The following is an 18,951-nucleotide window of genomic DNA, read 5'->3' on the forward strand; positions in this document are numbered from 1 at the left end:
CAAACATCATTTGGTTCATGTGTCATCTGTTAAAAGTCTACTGTGTCCATCGGCGTGACAGCAGAGACGTCACTTTGAAAAGGAATACAATTCTAAAATGAGCCACAATGTGAATGGATCTGGAAAACATTAAGTGAAATAAACTAGACATCCCCCAAAAAAACCCAAATATTGTATAATTCCAATTATACAATGTATCTTAAGGCTGGAGAGATAGTACAGTGGGTAGGGGACTGGCCTCACACATGGCCAGTTTGGGCTTGATCCCCAGCATCCCATCAGGTCCTCCAAGCACCGCCAGGAATCATCCCTGAATGCAGAGACAAGAGTGAGCCCTGAGCACTGCCAGGTTGTTGGAGTTCTCCCTGGCACAGCTTCCTGACCATCTGGGCTGCAGGGCTTGATCGAGAGCCTGAGACTTGGCCTGATGAGGTTGAGTGGGTACCAGGGGACCCAACATTCCCCGACAGTATTGCTTGTTGGCCTTGTCATTGCCAGTGGCTGGGGCTTGACGATGGGGGAGCTGACACTTGTGGTATCTGTAAAAACTTATTGTTCTGCCTCTGCATAGATCATAGAGATCCAGTGACACTCTGTCCCACGTAGATTTCATCTTCCTCTCCCTGTCTCGTGCTCCTCACGTAATGCATTCCTTCCTACGCCCCTATATAACTATTGCTCTCCCCAAATAAACTTCGTCACTGGACCAGCATTCTATGGTCAGGGTGGATGGTGTCTCCCAGCTCATTTCTCGAACCTGTGTCTCAGAGCTATTAGCCTCTGACCAGAAAGATAATCTCTCTGTTCCTAGGTTTTTGGGTTTTTTCTTTCTTAATGAATCATTGTGAGATACAGCAGTTACAGACTTACAAACTTTCATGATCACGTTTCAGTCATACAATGATCGAGCATCCATCTCTCCACCAGTGCCCATTCTCCACCACAAATGTTCCCAGTATTCCTCCTGCCATTTCCCCTATTCCCTCCTCTCCCCTCCCCCCTGCCTCTCTGGCAGGCACATTCTCTTTTACTCTCTGCTTTTGGGTGTTATGGTTTGCAATATAGGTAGTAAGTGACCATCATGTTTGGTCCATAGTGTTCCCAGGTTTCTTAGTTGCATCAACAGCAACACCAGGTGTGGCCCCCCAAAGCAATAAAAAAGTAGAATTCATAGACATGGAAAGCAGACTAGAGATTATGGGTGTTGGGGGGGTGTCTATGCTCTATGGTACGGAGCTGCTGTTTGGGCTATGGGGGCAGTTTTGAAAATGAATAATGGTGAAGACTGCACAAAATCGTCAAGGTACTAACGTCACCAAACTGTCCATTTAAAAATGGTCAAAATGGTAGAAGTTATATATCTATTCTACCAAATAAAGAGAAATATTTATTAAGTTGGCATTTGAAAATTATCACTCATTTGCATTTGTGTTTTAAATAACTGGTGTAACTATTTTTCTGTGATAAATCTGTCACTTGTAATGTTTCAAATTCTCTATTTTTTTATGTGAAACTTAGTTGTTCTATAATCAAATACAATTTTAAACTACAAAAACCTACTGTGGTTTCCTATTTTTTTGGCAAATATATTTTTTAATTGTTAAGAAATGAAAGAACTATTTAGCAGTTTTAACTTTACTGACTGTTCATGAATTTCAGTCATTGCTATGTATCTTCCACAGCAAACTGTTAGTTTTCAATAAACAAAATTGCTTTTAGCCAGCAGCCTTGCATGTATGAGGCCAAGGAGGGCAGGAAGTACGGGGTGAGCCACGGGCAAGGGAAGGCTAGCTAATGGAGAACCCAGGAAAAGTCAGAGGGTCATAGATTTTATTCTCCTCTATGGAACCTCTATGGAACCACTACCCACCAGGACTTTTACTAACTTGGCTTCAAATATTTATTTGAAAATATTTTATGAAATACGAAAATACTTCATAGTCAAACATTTGAATATTTCATTCAGAGTCATAGTAAATTATTGACTTTGCAATATTTGAAAAGTTAGGACTTTAATGTTGTAAGTAGGTGAATAAATAAATGGTTTGAGTAAAGTGTTGGGAACAGGTAGTTTTTGTCCTATTTATTCATCAGTTTCCTGCTTACAAGTCCAGAGAGGTGTCTTGCTTTATTTTTAATAGCCATTTTAATTTATTATTAAAACTTCATGTTTTTACGGCAGTGTTAGGCTCACAGCAAAACCACAAATTTCCTTAGTGCCCCTCCCCCACGCAGTCACACGACCCCACCCCCAACCATATCCCTTGGGTGGAACATTTGTTACAAATGATGAAACTTTAGTGACACAACATGGTCATCCAAAGTACATGGTTCACATTAGGGTTCATGCTTGGTTTTATATACTTACTGGTTTGATAAAAGCATAATGACTCATGTCCACTATAATTATGCCAGAGAATTTTCATGCTCCTGAAAACACCCATGTTCTGCCTTTTTATTCTTTCCTCTTCCTAAGCCCTGGTTAACCATGATCTTTTTGCTGGTTCTATGATTTTTGCCTTTCCCAGAATGTTACAGAGTGGTAAGGATCTGCTATGCAGCCTTTCCAAATTGGCTTCTTCCGCAGAACAATGGGCTGGAGCGATAGCACAGCGGGTAGGGCGTTTGCCTTGCACGCAGCCAACATGGCCTACCCGAGTTCAATTCCTCCGCCCCTCTCGGAGAGCCTGGCAAGCTACCAAGAGTATCTCTCCTGCACAGCAAAGCCTGGCAAGCTACCAGTGACATATTCAATATGCCAAATACAGTAACAAGTCTCACAATGTTACTGGGCCCGCTCGAGCAAATCGATGAACAACGGGAGGACAGTGACAGTGACACAGAGCAATATACATTTGGTCCCTCTGGGTCTTTTCTCTCTGGTTCACTCATTTCTTTTTAGTGCTCCATAAAACTTTTTTGGATGCATCACAGTCTGTCCATTCGTCTGTGTCACAGCATCATAGACACATGTGCGTGATTTTGTGGGAACCCAAGTTTCAATGCTTTTGAGTCAACACCAGGATGCAAACATCTGAGTATGGTTAAATTTTTGTTTTGGGGCCCACACCCCACCGTGCTCAAGGGCTGCTCCTGGCTTTGTGCTTGGAAATCACTGCCGGCAATGCAATGCTCAGGGGAGTCTGCGGTGCGCACACACAAGCCTGGGCCTCTCATGGACTAAGCATGTGAAGGCCTCCGAGCAGGCCCCTGGTTAGTTTTATAAAACCGTCTTCCAAACTGGCTGTCCTTCTTTATTCCCCAACAGCATGAATGAGTATTTGTTGCCCTGCATTCGTCAGAAGTTGATTTTTGTCTGTATCTGGAACTATAACCATTTATGGTGTGTGGTGTCTTGATGGCACGCAACATGAAAAGTCTCTCACATGCTTATTTTGCCATCTGCACATCGTCAGTGAGGTGCCAAGTTTATTGGACTGGAGAGTAGTGAGTAAGGTGCTTGCCATGCATGCAGGAGGCCTGGGTTTGAGCACCATGGCATGGCAATCCCAAAGCACGAGCTGGAAGTAACCCAGATGTGACTCCCCCGCCCTCAAACCAAAGTAATAGTAGTAGCGGTGGTGGTGGTGGTGGTGAGTGTTCACTTCCTTTGTGTGGGCATGTTCTCTTCTCTAGTATAGATGCCTAGAAGGGAGATCCCTGGGGCGTATGAACTGGTTCCTGCACCATTCTACACTGCACCATAGCATCATATGAGGATTCTTTTTCTTCACATTCTTGCCAACACTTACCATGATGTCTTTTTTTGCTATGGGTGTGACATGGAGTCTTCTGTGGTATTGATGGATATTTGTCTAGTGTCTAATGATGCTAAACAGCTTTCATGTTCTTACTGGTCATTTGTATGTCTTCTCTAAAAAAATTCCCCCCCCCCCCGTCATTTTGGGGCCACGCCATGTGGTGTTCAGGGCTTACTCCTGACTCTGCATTCAGGTATCACTCCTAGTAGGCCTCAGGGGGACATATGGGATGCTGGAGATCAAACCCGGGTCAGGCACAAGCAAAACAAGTGCCCTACCCTCCTTAGTATCTCTCTGGACCCATGAAGAAATTTCTTGATAACCTTTGCCCAGTTTTGAATTGGGGGGGTCTTTCATGAACCCTTTGTCTGTAGCTAACTAGCACACTTTTTAAATTTTTATCTTATCTGTTCTATTTTTTTTTTTGGCTTTTTGGGTCACATCTGGATGCACAGGGGTTACTCCTGGCTCTGCACTCAGGAACTACCCCTGGCGGTGCTCAGGGGATCATATGGGATGCTGGGAATCGAACCCGGGTCAACCCAGGTCAGCAGCGTGCAAGGCAAACGCCTTACCCGCTGTGCTATCACTCCAGCCCCTATCTGTTCTATGTTTTATTTTGTTTTGGGGCCACACCCATCAGTGTTCAAAGGTTACTCCTGGCTCTGCATTCATGAATCACAACTGGTGGGCTCAGGGGACCATATGGGGTGCCACCGATCAAAGCCACATGAAAGGCAAGCACTTTAACTGCTGTGCTATTGCTCTATACTGTTTTACCTTTAAAGAAAAATCATACTCAAAGCACTACATTGAATTCATTTGTATTGTCTTACTATACATTAAGTCTGTTGTAGAATCTCCATTGTTAGGTGAGCAGAGATTGTTCGCTACTGTTTTGCTCTCCGTTGCTACATTACTTTATGCATCGTAAGTTCCCCTTGCACTGGACAAGCATTTGTTGACTTGTAAATAATTTTAGAATTTCTATTGCTTCTCCTGCGGTGTCAGAAGGTGACGGTCTTCCCTGAAAAGGTTTGGGGCCTCTCTGAACTGGTGCTCTGGCCTGGGTCGCCCCTGCTCTAGTGCGTATCTAAGTTGAGATGTGCAGAACGATACTGGCTCCACAGTGTGCTGGGGACCCTGTGTGCAGGACACATCCATGCTTGTGTGGCACTGACAGGAGGAGGCAGAGATCTGTTTTTAAAAACCATCGAGTCTGGTGCTCTCACTGCCTATAACCCATTTTGGCATCACGGTAATCATTTCTCAGCTGCCTGGGTGCCACCTGTCCATCCTTCAGTGTTTGGCCCAGATCTGTGAGACACCTGGAGTTTGGGCCCCTCATCTGTGCCCCTGGCGCCAATGTCCCATCATCATTCCTATTGAGTTCTTATTCTAATGCCAATAACCCCATTCTTATTTGGGGTGGGTGGACAACATCCAGTTGTGCTCAGGGCTCACTCCTGGCACTGTGCTCAGGAAACATGGGATGTCAGGGATCAAATCTGGGTCCGCTATGTGCAAGGTGAGCACCCAACCCGCTATACTGTCATTCAGGTTCAGATAAATCTTTTTGGCATTTCTGCAATTAGATATATGAAATACCTAGTAAGTTTTGTTTCTTCTGTTTGGGGGCGACACATGATGGTACTCTGTCCCACTTCAGGGGGACTACATGTGGTCGGGGATTGAATTGGGGTCAGCTGCTTGCTAAGCAAGTGTTTCAATTCCTGTACTACCTCTCAGGCTCCCAAATGTCTAGTAAATACTTATAGGAAATAGCACTGTAGTACTGTCCTCCCATCGGTCATCCATTTGCTCGAGCGGGCCCAGTAACATCTCCATTATGAGACCTGTTGTTACTGTGTTTGGCATATCGAATATGTCACGGGTAGCTTGCCAGGCTTTGCCATGTGGACGAAAATACTCTTGGTAGCTTGCCAGGCTGAGAGGGGTGGAGGAATTGAACCCGTGTCGGCCAGGTTGGCCACATCAGTCGTGTGCAAGGCAAATGCCCTACCTGCTGTGCTATCGCTCCAACCCATAGGAAATAAATGATCATTAATTTTAAGAGTGGGTTGGGGACCATAAAACAACAAAATAGAAGACTAACACCCAAGAGTGGCCGAGATAAGTACCAGGAGGATTACTCCATGGCTTTGAGGCCAGCCGCACATGCTAGGGGAAAAGGCAGCTCAGATAGAGAAGGGAGCACCAAATAAAAGGTGCTGGGAGGTTCCTCCCAGTATGGGAGATGCGTGATGAGAGTGGACTATAGACAGAACATGACTGCCACTATCTCTTTTGCAAACCACAGCCCTCAAAAGAAGAGAGATAACAAAAGGGAATGCCCTGCCACAGAGGCAGGGTGGGATGGGGAGCATGGGGAGTGGGAGGGATACTGGGATCAGTAGTGGTGAATGGGCACTGGTGGAGGGATGAGGGTACTCGATCATTGTATAACTGAAACCCAAGCACAAAAATTTGTAAGTCTACAACTGTACCTCATGGTGTTTCACTAATAAAAATTTTTAAAAATTTAGGAGTGGGGTGGGTTACCATGCAGTGCTCCCGGGACCTGCAGCCACACCCTGAAATACTCATGTCAATTGCTTGCCTAAATGGTTCAGTCCTCAGGGGCTGTCAGGGGCACCTAGTTGGGGCCAGAGACCTGGCAGTTTGGGTCCGGTGGAGCTCAGGGTTTCTACACGCCAGGCCTGTGCTCCAGCCCTCTGGCCCCAGAGAATTCTTAAAACTCAAACAACAAAAACGGGCCCGGGACAGTACTGTGGTTAGGGCAGGGTGCCTGCCTTGCACATGGCCAGCCCAAGTTCGTTCCCCGGCACCCTATATGGTCCCCTGAGCACTGCCAGGAGTGATCCCTCAATGCAGAGCAAGGAGTAATCCCTGAGCATCACTGGGTGTGGCCCTAAAAACAAACCAAATAAAACCCCCAGAAATATTGTTTTGATCTGTCGAGGCTGTTGTAACAAAATACTGTTATCTTAGGTAGGTTAAATCACAAACCTGTAATTCTCATAGTTCTGAAGGCTGGGCAGCCCAAGATGGAGGTGCTGGTCCATCGGGTCAGCTGCACATCCTCCTTCTAGTTAGCTGATTCCTGCTTGCTATAGCCAGACTCCCTCACACCTCCTTTGGGCAAGCCTCTGACTCCAGTTTTAAGGGCTCTACTCAAAGACTCAGCTGCCTCCCAAAGGTCCCACCTCCAAAGCCATCATATTGGGGCTTCGACATGACTTTTGGGGGATAGTCTGTAGCAGACGGAAAATAGAAACACGGACCAAAAAAAAAAAAAAAGAAAAAGAAAGTCAGGTATACGGAACAAAGGTGTAGGGACAGAGAGATTATCTGGGCCTGAAAAGTCACTGTGTTGGAGTCCGTGCAGAGGCACAGACTAACACTGAGGTCCTAGAACCACATGTGGTTCGATGTCATCTCACTCCAATGCTGAGACTGTCCTGACCGTGCCCGAAGGCAACTGTTTCTACCCAGTGAGGTGGTACCCAGTACCCCGTCCCCCATCCGCCCCCGCCCCCCCACCATGAGCTCTCTCCTTGGCCCCAGTCAGGAATCAAACCCAGGGCCTCAATATGCACGGCAAGTGCCATACCACTGAGCCACATCACTAAACCCAAACCAATTTTTATTTTTAACATTTTGGGGTCATTCCTGGTGAGGTCTGTGGCACTGGGCATACCTGGGACTCCTGTATGCGTGCGACCTTATGCTCCTGCAGAGCCATCTCACAGCCACCTTAAACATTCTAACACCAGAGATGCAACATTTCAGGGTAAGTGTAAAAACAAAACAAAACAGCTCTGGAGTTAGGTCAAAGCAGTAACTAATCTTGCTACATACCTAGTTGCAATAAGCATGAAACATAAGCAATGCAATGCAGTTTTAGAAGCAGGTTAAGACCAGAGAAAAGAACTGAGACATCGATGGGAAAAAAAAAGGCAATATTGCAAATCACTGATAGTAAAATAATTTTATTTTCTTTTTTAAAAAAGGTAGCATTTCACATAGAAATTTAGACTTCGAGATTACAGTGTTTATTTGCCAAAAGGAACGTCCCTGAAGGAGGGGCAGACTCTGAGCTCCCGAGCGGGTGCAGGGGCAGACTCCCGACGGAGTTCAGTGGAAGTATTTTTTTCTTAACTTCACACGTTACTTCCCTGTTCCTCAACTCTGCCACCAGGGCTGTGACTTGTAAGAAAACCCATATCCATGACTTTGGGACAACAGCTTCTTAGCTCATGTGAACAGAAAACATTTCTAGGAATAAAAGCATGAAGGTCAATAATTCAGACTTCCCACAACAATCATTATCTGCAGCAACACAATGACAGGTGAAGAGTTTATATTTTCAAAAAGTTCTTTAAGGAGGGCTTAGGAACACAAAACTCTTGTATTATCATTAAATGAGCAAAGGGGGAAAAAAAAGAATCTTTCCATATTACAAAAGCATCTATTATATAAGGCCCAGGAAAAAAGACCCATCAGATCTGGGGTTTCTCTTCCGACCGTGTTTGGCACAACCCACACACTGCCACGAGACTGGCAGGACCAACTCAAGAGGCCCCATGTTTTCTGTCTGCTTTCAACACCCTGCGCACAAGAAGTGCTGTACAAGCTACACAACTCGGGCCCAACAATGTGATACTCATCTCAGCAAAGCTCACTCCCGGGGAAATGGTCCAATCCACCAGGCCCCCGAGAGCCACAGGCAGACTCGGCCAATCTCTCACTGAAGACAAAATCCACAGGCTGCTCAGGGAGGGAGTCAGTGGATTCCTGAGGCTCCGGGAAGGTGGATGTTGGAAGAAAACAGCTTTGCTTTCAGCATCTCAGGGCCAGGAGAGGGGGAGACAGATGACAGTGACATAGGTGTTTCCTCAGTGACTGAGTGGGTTCCTGATGCACAAACAACCTTCAGGAGAAGCGGCGTGCTAGGAACCACGGCAGCCTGAGGACTTGGCCTTCAGGGCGGAGGTGGTGGGGCAAATGCACATACCCCAAATCCAGTTCTAAAAGTCAAGGTTTCCTGTAAAGATGATGCAATACTGTGCAGTAAACAGCGAGGAACGGTATGCTGCTCCTGTCCCGCTCTTGGCCAGCCAGAGCTAGACGGTGACATGTGAGGAGCTAACTGTGGTTAAAAACCAGGCACCTTAGTCACACGTGGCCCGGGGCAGTGAGGCAGACGGTCACCACCAAAGTGGGAAATGGAGGGCCCCAGAGCTTTGGTTCAAAGCAAAGGTTTCATCTCGCCCAGCACTTCAAACCACGCTCTGTCTCTGAGCCGACTAATGCGACAATCTAGTGATTAGGAATCTATGAGGAATCACTGGTTAGGAGGCAAAGCACACGTCCCCGCAGGCCCCCAGCCTGGCTGCAGGAAAACAAAAAGGTGCAAATCATATCAAGTAAATGGTTGCTCAAGTGGAACATCACTTCCAGGGAACTTCAGGGCCTAGGTATTAATGCCACGGCAGAGCGCAAGGACCAGCGCCCACAGAGGGCGCCCGGGTGCAGACGGAGTCAGGCTTCTGCACACTCACCACATCCCGGCTGTTCTTCGCTCTGGCCGCTCTTGCAGGGCTGAGCACACATCTCCCCAAGGACCAATGTAAACATTATTCAATAGATCTCAGCTTAGAAAAACACCAGCTTGTTATATGTGTAGTGTTGAACATTCCAGTGCAGGCAGTATCTTAGCATCAGATTTTCCCTCATTCATGAGTACCAGTTTAGAAAGGAACACAGATAGGATATTTGACAAGACCGTGGCTGCAAGGACCTGCCGGGTGTCAGCAGCTGGTTCTGTCCTGCAACCAGCGGTACATCAGGACAACCAAATGAGAGGCAGAATGGAACACAGGTTCTCTGGGAATCTGAAGAGTCGCGTAACCACCATTGTTCCCACTTAACCCCTTGGGTCACATCTCAACAGGGCAGAACATTTCCACCTCTTGCATCAACCTGTGCTCTCCTTGTTTTGGATGGGGCTCTTCCCAGAGGGTTCCAGAGCCTCCTCAGAGGGGAGTGAGCTTTTCCTTCCAGTCCTTTGATCAGAATTTTTCAAAGCGCAAGAGGAGTCCACGAACATGCTAGGGATGTCGCTGCCAAAGTAGATCTTACTGTTAGAGGCAATGGCCTGGTACCTTTTAAGCTCCAGATATTCCGGTGTCAATTTGTGCTGTGGAGGCAAACAAGACAAATGCATCAGGATCCTCGGTTGCTACGGGTCCCCCCCCCCCTTCCCTTTTCCCTTCCTTTCTCTCACATGCACTGCTCTCCTGAGGACCAAGACTCAACCCTGAATAGTGGCCAATGATTCTCGTGCACATTTAGGGGGAGAGGTACGGGGGTCCAGCTGAGGGGATCCAGTCTCAAACACAAGGCATGCCCTTCCCCACCGAGCCAACACCTACTCCACCCTCCCCCGCCCACACACACACATTGGCTATCGCACTAACAAGCTTTCAGCATGTCTTCTTCTCCCAGGAGAAGTGGCTCATACTTTCATAATACTATTTAAAGGGATAGAGATGAGAATCAGGAGAAACAACTGTAACAGTAATTTTCATAACTAACATTCCTAGAGTGACGTAAACCAATGAAGTCTTTCCACATCTATTCTCATTTCATCTTCTAACCTCCACCTGTAATTTTTGCCATTTCTATTGAGAGAAATGAACAGGTTGAAAAAGATGTCAGAGTTTCTAAGAATGGGCTTGGACTCATCACTTTACAGTCAACTGTGATTCTGATATTTTTCTAGAACTGGAAAAGACTTGATGAAATCACCTGGTCTGGCCTCCTGCTTCTCCCCACAAGGTGGAAATTTAACCTGTTTCTGATGAACGGATAATTGTTTTGAGTTTTTTTGTTGCTGTTATCTTGGTTTTGGGGTCACACCCGGCAGTGCTTAGAGCTTACTCCTGGCTCTGAGATCCAGGATGATTTTTGGTGGGGCTAGAGTACTACGGGGGGGGGGGGGGGGGGGGGGGCGCGGTGATCAAACCCAGGATGGCTAGGTGCAAGGCAAGTGCTGTACCCACTGTACTATGCACTATCTTTCCAGCCCCCTAGACAGATACTTGTTAATCACAGATCTCTGTCCATCACACTGTTTTGTTTTACGATTACTCTGGGTTTGATTCAAACTCTAATGTTCCCTAGAGCAAAGTTTTGGCTAAAACTCATTTCAGTGTTCTAAAAGATTCTCAGGAACTCCCTACCGATCACTCCTCATATTAAGTCCAGCCTGTTCTCTAGGCAAAAGCCTATCTTATAATTCACAGCCTTCCACCATCTTTCATTTTCTAGATGTATTTCTTCTCGAGCTGAGACATATTCTGTCAAAATACAGCTATCAAATCTGAGCATAATGAGTAATCAAATTATCTCCAAAAGTCTAATTAATACAGGCCAATATGTAAGACTTTCCCTTCCTTCAACACTGAGGCTGACCTCAATGGCGAGGCCTTCATACAGGCCTGTCAGCTTCTGCCATGACAGAGTTGGCCTGCTGGCTTCCTGAAGTCAGTTCCCACCTTGGTGTCATCTTGTCACCATTCTATTCTGTTTCTACAGAACCATATTTTCCCAGTATGTTAGGTTTATTTTTAAACTTATGCTGGACTTTGAAGGACAACTCTCATCTAATTAGCCTATTAAATTTTATCATTTATTCTGAATACAAATGATGTAGCTCCTTTCTAATGGAAAGCTTAAACCCTATTTATACATTAAGGCTTTAGTTCTTTAAAACCTATCATACACCTTAACAACTCTGTCTCACTTCCTTAACTCCTGCTAAGCTTGTATTCTCTTTCCAACCCTTCTCATATGCATACAAAAAATGCTCACGCACACATTACCCCATCCCCTTTTCTCAAATCTTCCAAGGAAACTCCCCGTGACTAGAAAATTTGAAAAACCCAATGAACAGCACTCAGCTGGAGACTGACTGCAAGCTACTGATGAGCCCTACTGCCATTTAGCAGTCAAGAGCAGGAATACAAAATATTCCCCCATGCATGAGGCCATCTTCAACAACAAAAAGCCTCTCATGCCATACCATCACTTACCATCTGAACAGCAATTCTAAGTTACCTGGACTCATTTCTAGTCTCTCACATCATTTTGAAGAGAAGACAATCAATGTTCCTAACTTATGGCATCCGACCTACATTTATAGATCTGCCAACTACTGTCCTAGCAGTCTTCTTTGAAAAGAAACTATAAACAAAGATCCCTACCCAATTATCACGCACCTATGTCTTACTCTATTAAACGATTGGCTGATCATTGAGCAGCTATTAAAATCAGCCCTATCACATTGGACCCTTCATTAGGAAAACGAAATGCCCGTCTTCCTAGCACGTGATATTGAGGCAAATCACCTTGTTTGAGGTGGCGTACTTGTGTGCAGCATAATACTCAGCATCTGCTTTCGCCTTTTCCCTGGCCAGGAATGCTGCGTCTACAAAGAGAAGAGTCAAGATGCTTCAAACCAACCAAGTTTCCAACCCAGTTCCTCAGCTGCTCAGACCTCAGAGTCATCCACTGCCTCGTCTTTCAGAAAGGCGCAGACAACACAACCGTTTTCCCAGTCCCGCTCCCCAGGCAGCTCCTTTTCCGAGGGGGGCTCTGCCTATGAGGGTGGGCTAAATCTCAGCTCTTCATTTACCACAGGAAGCGGTTCCTTCCTTCCTCCAGCCCCACCACCCAGAGCCTCAGCCTCATTCAGGGCATAGGTTTCACTTTTACATTTACTAAAGTACTAAGGACGGACACAAAAAGCACCACTCTATGTACTGCACTGTCCCAAGACCTCTGACTGTGATCTCAAATATCCCTAATGATAAGCATAAAAGCAAAATGGGGCCAATGTTTAGTCTTCAAGACTGTGAATAAGGCTAAGAACATCACCATCTTACAATGGAAATCAGACATCTGACAGCCCTGTGCACAGGGAGCTTCTGATTTCCCTCATCCTTCCTATATTTTGGCAGACGGGCAGGAAAAGAAATTGGTGGTGGTGATGGTGGGGCTTCTTAGCTTATACACTCTGTATAACTGATTGTGGATAATCTCCCCTTCTGCCAAGAAGAGAGCCCCAATTTAAGGAAGGAAAATAAAAATTAAAGTAGTCACTGTCACAAACCAAAGCAAGAGCAAGAGATGCGACAACAATTTTGTCTGCTTGTCAGTTTTGAGCCATACCCAATGGTTTACTCAGGGCTTACTCCTGGCTTTATATTCAGGGATCACTTCTTGTTCAGGGTGTGAACAAGTGCTGGGGTGTGAACCTGAGTTGGCTGTGTGCAAGGCAAAGCCTGGCTGCTGTACCATCTCTCCGGCCCCAATTTTTAAAAACTTAATCTAAAACATTAGGTTAGCTATCTCCTAAAGAGTGGAACATTCATCTGTCCCCTAATACTTCCCCATCTCCTGCAACCAAAAGTCTAGTCCCTAAGCAGTTCAGGATAGCCAGAAACTCTTTTCTCCCAGGTTGGTGTACCTTCAATTTCAGATATGCGTTTTTCAGTTTCTTTCTCCATCACCTTCTGCTGAAACCGAATTTTTGCCACCTGCGCAACTTTCTCTGCTTCTATAATTTACAAGAAAAAACATTTTTAAAAAACACTGTCATTCTGGAGGCAACAGAGTCTAATATCTAATTATACAAGGTTTTATGGGTTAATTGTTTCATTAACTTTATCTATTCTTGAAACAATGTAACAACAAAAGAGAATTTATTTTCTCCTGCACTGTTTTGACAGTGCTACTTCTGTGTAAAAAGGGAATATAAAAGTAACAATTCCAGTACTTCATGGGATTGAAAAGCGATCCACAGCTAGCAGGAAAAAAAGGTACTTCATGAAAGTGCACAGAACAAAAACCAGCAACGAAAATGCATAACTGACACAGGACAACTTTACTGTCATATCAGGAGAAAAAAAAAGACGGCATTCTGGAAGAAATCTTGAGAAAAATAAACAAGATTTAGAACATGACAGAAAGCTCACGAACAAGACAATATGAGTAAGACTTCAAGAAAAATGGTCAAGTGCTAAGACAACAAAAAAATAAGGATAGGAAGTATACTAGAAGATGCTTGTTTTAAGTCACAAGGCTACGGAATTTACCTCTAAGATACTCAGAATCAATTGAAGTTGTACTAGGTAACTGACATGAAAAAAACATAGCGGAGGAAGAATATTCTGGCTCTTAGAGGAAAGAGAGGGAATGATTCATCTCAGAATGTGAACAGTGTCCGGAGTGAACAGGTACAGCTAGTTGCAGAGAAAAATGAAAGCCTTACTTGAATCCTTTAAAACCATGTATCCTAAGCAAAGAACCTGAGGACAGGCAGATTTCTTTCTAGTTGTAGTTCAAATGCTAGCACTAAAATTCTGAAATCTCTCCTTTTCCCTTTTTGGCCAAAGAAAGGAATGTTAACACATTTTATCTCTGGTCCTGAGAGAAGTGTATGATGGAAAGAAAATGTCCAAGAAGTTTTGTCTTTACTCACCCAAAGATGTTTCCCACCTCTAACATCTTACTAATTACTCCAGAGCACACGTCCCTGTTTCCTCATCAGCATAAGCTGATGGTTCTGGTGGGCTACAAATTTAGAAGTAAGCAGAAACTCCTGACAGAACCTCAGTAAGAGGAAAGGAATGCGGACCTGGAAGGAGAATCCGAAGGATGTCCCTGGCACAGGGTGTGGAAGCAGTAATGCAGGACAGGCTCCCCTACGTGAGCTCAACCCCAAAAAGGAGCGGATCAGATTCCTAGTTCTGAAGCTGTAAAGCAGGTCCCGAGAAGACCCTTCAGCTGGCCTTGCTTCTAAGCAGCAGATGAAATAAATCCATTTTAAACACAGGGTTGAGATCCCGTGAGAGAATGATAAAGTCCCTCAAGAGACACAGCAAAGGCTGAGTGGGAAGCCAGGACGGCAGTTGTCCTGGGGAGAGTGGGTCTGGGTCACTGTCCATGCAGGGTCAGGAGGCTGGAGATGCCGGACATGCGACTCCTGCATGACGCAGAGACCACCAAAGGCTGCAGTCCTGGGAGACTAAGAAATATCGACCCAGAAATGTGATCTTTTCTCTGTGCAGACACATCACAGAAACTGGTGCTGCACAGAGAAAAAGTCTTCAAAGTAAAAAGATGCCAGGCAAAACTAAAATAATAATGCCCGCGTTACAAAGAAAAGTTTAGTGGAGATTCTGTAGGCTAAAGTACCACTCAAAAATGACAAAGCATTTTGGACTAAGGAAAAAATTAAAGATGTTTCCCACTTCTTCGCCTTCATTAAAAATGCAGTTAACAACAACAACAAAAGAATGAACTGCCAGAAGCAATGGAAAGGAAAAATCATTTAACACGTGCAAAGCAAATAATAAATTTTTGTTTTAAGAATGATGATGATAACAACCAATGGGGGATGAAAGTAAACCAGCAGCAATAGTGATGAAAGTCAAAGCATTCTGAAGCATTGCTCAAGAAGAGGATGGTAAAAATTAACTTTACACTTTGTTGAATCAGATATGCTTGAAAACATTTTACAGGACATGACTAAACATTTTAGAAACAGAATGTAAAACTTCTAATTAAGTAAAACAAAGAAATGAATTAAGGCAGTTCAGGCAATTAAATACTAATCGGAAAAGGGGGAAAGCAGAGTAAAAAAAAAAAGCATGGTAAATAGCACAAATTAAATAACAAATCCAAACATAATCGTAACCACAAAAAATATAAAAAGACTAATAAACTCACCAGTTAAAAGACAGATTCTCACATTGGTTAAGATAACAAAATCCAGCTATATGCTGTTTTACAAGAGACATACCTAAAACATAATGACATAGAAAAGTTGAAAGTAAAAGGATGGGAAAAGATACACCAAGAAAATAGCCAAAAGAAATCTAGCATTGCTATATCATCATCAGACAAAACAGACCTTTCGCCAAAAAGCATGACGAGGGATAAAGAGGGTTATTACACAGCAGAAGTAATTCTTCAGGGAGATGGAGCAATCCTAAACCTGAGTATTTTTAATAATACAGACACAAAATATGTAAATAAAAATGCTGCAAACAAGCCCATAAATCCAGCTGTCAACACACTTTTTTCAACTGACAGCTCAAGGCAAAAATTCGAAGAGACCGAAGATGTGATCTACCAGGAATACAGAGAAACCATTCCCAACAAACAAAACCAGGCATTCAACTTTTTCACAGCAGGTAGGGCGTTTGCCTTGCACACAGCCAACGTGGCCCACCTGAGTCCGATTTTTCCGCCCCTCTCGGAGAGCCCGGCAAGTTACCGAGAGTATCTCGCCCGCATGGCAGAGCCTGCAAGCTACCTGTGACGTTCTCGATATGCCAAACACAGTAACAACAAGTCTCATGATGGAGATGTTACTGGGCCCACTCGAGCAAATCGATGAATGGAAGACCGTGACCGTGACCAACTTTTTCAAACACACGCATTTACAAATCAAGAACCATGTATAACAGGCCACATATTTCCAGTATTTAAACTATCCACACAACAGATCACACTCGCGTTAGCACTGGAAATCAACAAAAAGGAAACTCCATGAAAGCCCATTCGATCAGAAACTGAAAAATCATACTCTTAATAATTCATGAGTCAAGAAAAAAATAATGGCAATTAAAAAAATTTAAAGTGGAGCCTAACAGACTGTACTTAAAAAGTTTTGAGATGCATCTAAAGCATAACTTAGCGGGTGAGAAGGAAACTGGGGACACTGGTGGTGGGAAATGCACACTGGTGAAACGACAGGGGCTGGAACATATAACTGAAACCCAATCATGAACAACTTTGTAACTGTGTATCTCATTGTAATTCAATGGAAAAAAATAAATTAAATTTTAAAAATAAATAAAAAAAAATTTAAAAGAAAATTTATAATCTTAACATATTTCCATTAGGAAAGACAAATTTAACTATGGAACTTAAGAAATTAGTCACTGTCCCTGTCCTGCTGTTCATTGATTTGCTCGAGCGGGCACCAGTAACATCTCCATTGTGAGACTTGTTACTGTTTTTGGCATATCTAATGTCACTGGTAGCTTGCCATTTAGTACAAACAATAAATTCCCCCCAAAGTAGGAGAAAATAATAAAATTATGTGTAAATAATTGGGAAAACAAAAAAGTGACAGTAGAATCAACTAAAAAATACAGTCCTTTGAAAGCATCATTCAAGTAACAGGACTATGGCAAAATTGATCAGCAAAAGAGAAGGCACAAATAAATTTAGGAATAAAAATAGGGGCATGTAGATTTGATAGGTTTTAAAAATCCTATGAGAATTCTGCCAACTGTTGCCCCCAAATTTCAAATAGCAGATAAAACACCTAATTTTCTAGAAAAATTTAATTGCCAGAACTGACTTAAAAAAAATTAAAAAAACATTGGAAGGAGGAATTGAGCAGACCTAAACTATTGTAAAAATACATAGAAAAGAAAAACAGATATATCAACAGACATACCTAATATAGAAATTAAACCAATAAGAAAACATTGCCACAAATAACAAAACCATACAAAAAAAGAGCACAATTCATTCCACTAGACCAAGGTGGTTTTTGCACATGAGTTTCACCAAACCTACAGAGGAAAAATATTTACTTTACATAAACTATTTCTGAACACAGAGAAAGATATGCACTATAATTAATTTTGAGGCTACCATTTATAACCATAAAAAAAAGTGAGTGAAGAAAAGTATAATAAGGTGATCTCATTAGTGAAAATGAAAATCTAAAGAAACCAACAAAGACTTCTAAATATGGGACAACTTCTTATATCAAGACAAAGTGGGTTTAATACCACCCAAATAAAATGATTCAGCATTAGAAAATCTCAACTAACTGCTTTTGAAAAAGTCATTTAGTCATCTCAAACAGAGAAAAAAAATTACAAATTTAACATTCAATTGTCACAAAGACTCTCAGAAAACAAATACAGAAGATCAACAGAAGTTAAATACAGCAAATCTCACTGGGTCTATTCAAGGTAAGGATACGAGGCAAAATTCCTCTCACCGTCTTTTTTTTTTTTTAATACTGCACTGAAGTCTTAGTCTAACACAATAAGGTAAGAACTAAAAGATGTAGCACTATAAAGGAAACAAACAAAGCTCAAAACTGTACTGACTTGAGTAAGAGATTTACAAATAGCAATGACTTGAGTAAGAGATTTACAAATAGCAACTTGAGCAAAATTCTGCTCAACAAATCAACATCTCAGTACATACACAATTATCAGTAAAAAAAGGTGCCTATTTTTAAGCAAGATTGCGTATTTATAATAATGATAATTTTAGGATCTTGAGGAATACGTGGGAAAAAGTCTCTAATAAAGAACTGGGGCCCAAGGGTGGGAGAGGGCACACGGTTAGGGAGCTAGCCTCGCCAAGCCAGGTTCGAGTCCCAGCGCCACACAGTCCCCTGAGCACTGCCAGGTCACTGAGCACCTGCAGGGCCCCACAGCATCACCTCCGCAGGCCTCTTCACTAAGCCACTGGCCTACTTGTCCGAAAACTGTGCATGTGGCTCCCGGACTTCCTGTCCTGAGCATGGCTGAGTGACATCCCCAAAAGAAAGCAAAAGGGGCCCAGGGCAGTGGCTCCATGAAGAAGGCTGTGACCTTGATTCCTGGCACCACCAGCAGCGTGACTGGGATCTCAGCACCAGAACAAGAGCCACCTGGGTCAGGCTCGCTACAAACGAGAGGCAAGCACCACAGCCAAACTGGGGAGAGACCCCATACCTCACAGCAAACAACAAAAAGTGAAGGAAAGGGCAAACGTTCAAATTAAAAAGGAATGTGCAGGAATTTTAAGAAAATTGACCTTTCGGGGCCAGAGGAGCAATAGCACAGCGGGTAGGGCGTTTGCCTTGCACGCGGCCAACCAGGGTTCAATTCCCAGCATCCCAATTCTCAGCATCCCCTGAGCACCACCAGGGGTGATTCCTGAGTGCAGAGCCAGGAGTAATAACCCCTGTGCATCACAGGGTGTGACACAAAAAGAAAAAAAAATGGACTTCTCTGAGTTCTCATAAACAAATACAGCAAATGCTTTAAGACTTACTATATAAATAGTCTAATTCTTT

At 43.7% G+C, this 18,951-nt stretch overlaps 1 protein-coding gene across 1 annotated transcript in view; it reads right to left on the bottom strand.

Moving 5' to 3' along the window:
* Positions 1-7,758: 7,758 nt before the first annotated feature.
* The window catches only part of ERLIN1 (ER lipid raft associated 1), a 35,065-nt gene continuing 23,872 nt past the window's right edge, over positions 7,759-18,951 (bottom strand). The window contains exons 10-12 of the mRNA XM_056120734.1: positions 13,318-13,407; positions 12,197-12,276; positions 7,759-9,984 (exon numbers count right to left, since the gene is read on the bottom strand). Of these exons, the coding sequence (XP_055976709.1) occupies positions 9,763-9,984; positions 12,197-12,276; positions 13,318-13,407 (392 nt within the window). The 3' untranslated portion in view covers positions 7,759-9,762. The remainder of the gene's footprint in view (positions 9,985-12,196; positions 12,277-13,317; positions 13,408-18,951) is intronic.

The sequence above is a fragment of the Sorex fumeus genome, unplaced genomic scaffold, assembly GCF_029834395.1.
Source record: "Sorex fumeus unplaced genomic scaffold, SorFum_2.1 ptg000043l, whole genome shotgun sequence".
In the NCBI taxonomy this organism is placed as follows: Eukaryota; Metazoa; Chordata; class Mammalia; order Eulipotyphla; family Soricidae; genus Sorex; species Sorex fumeus.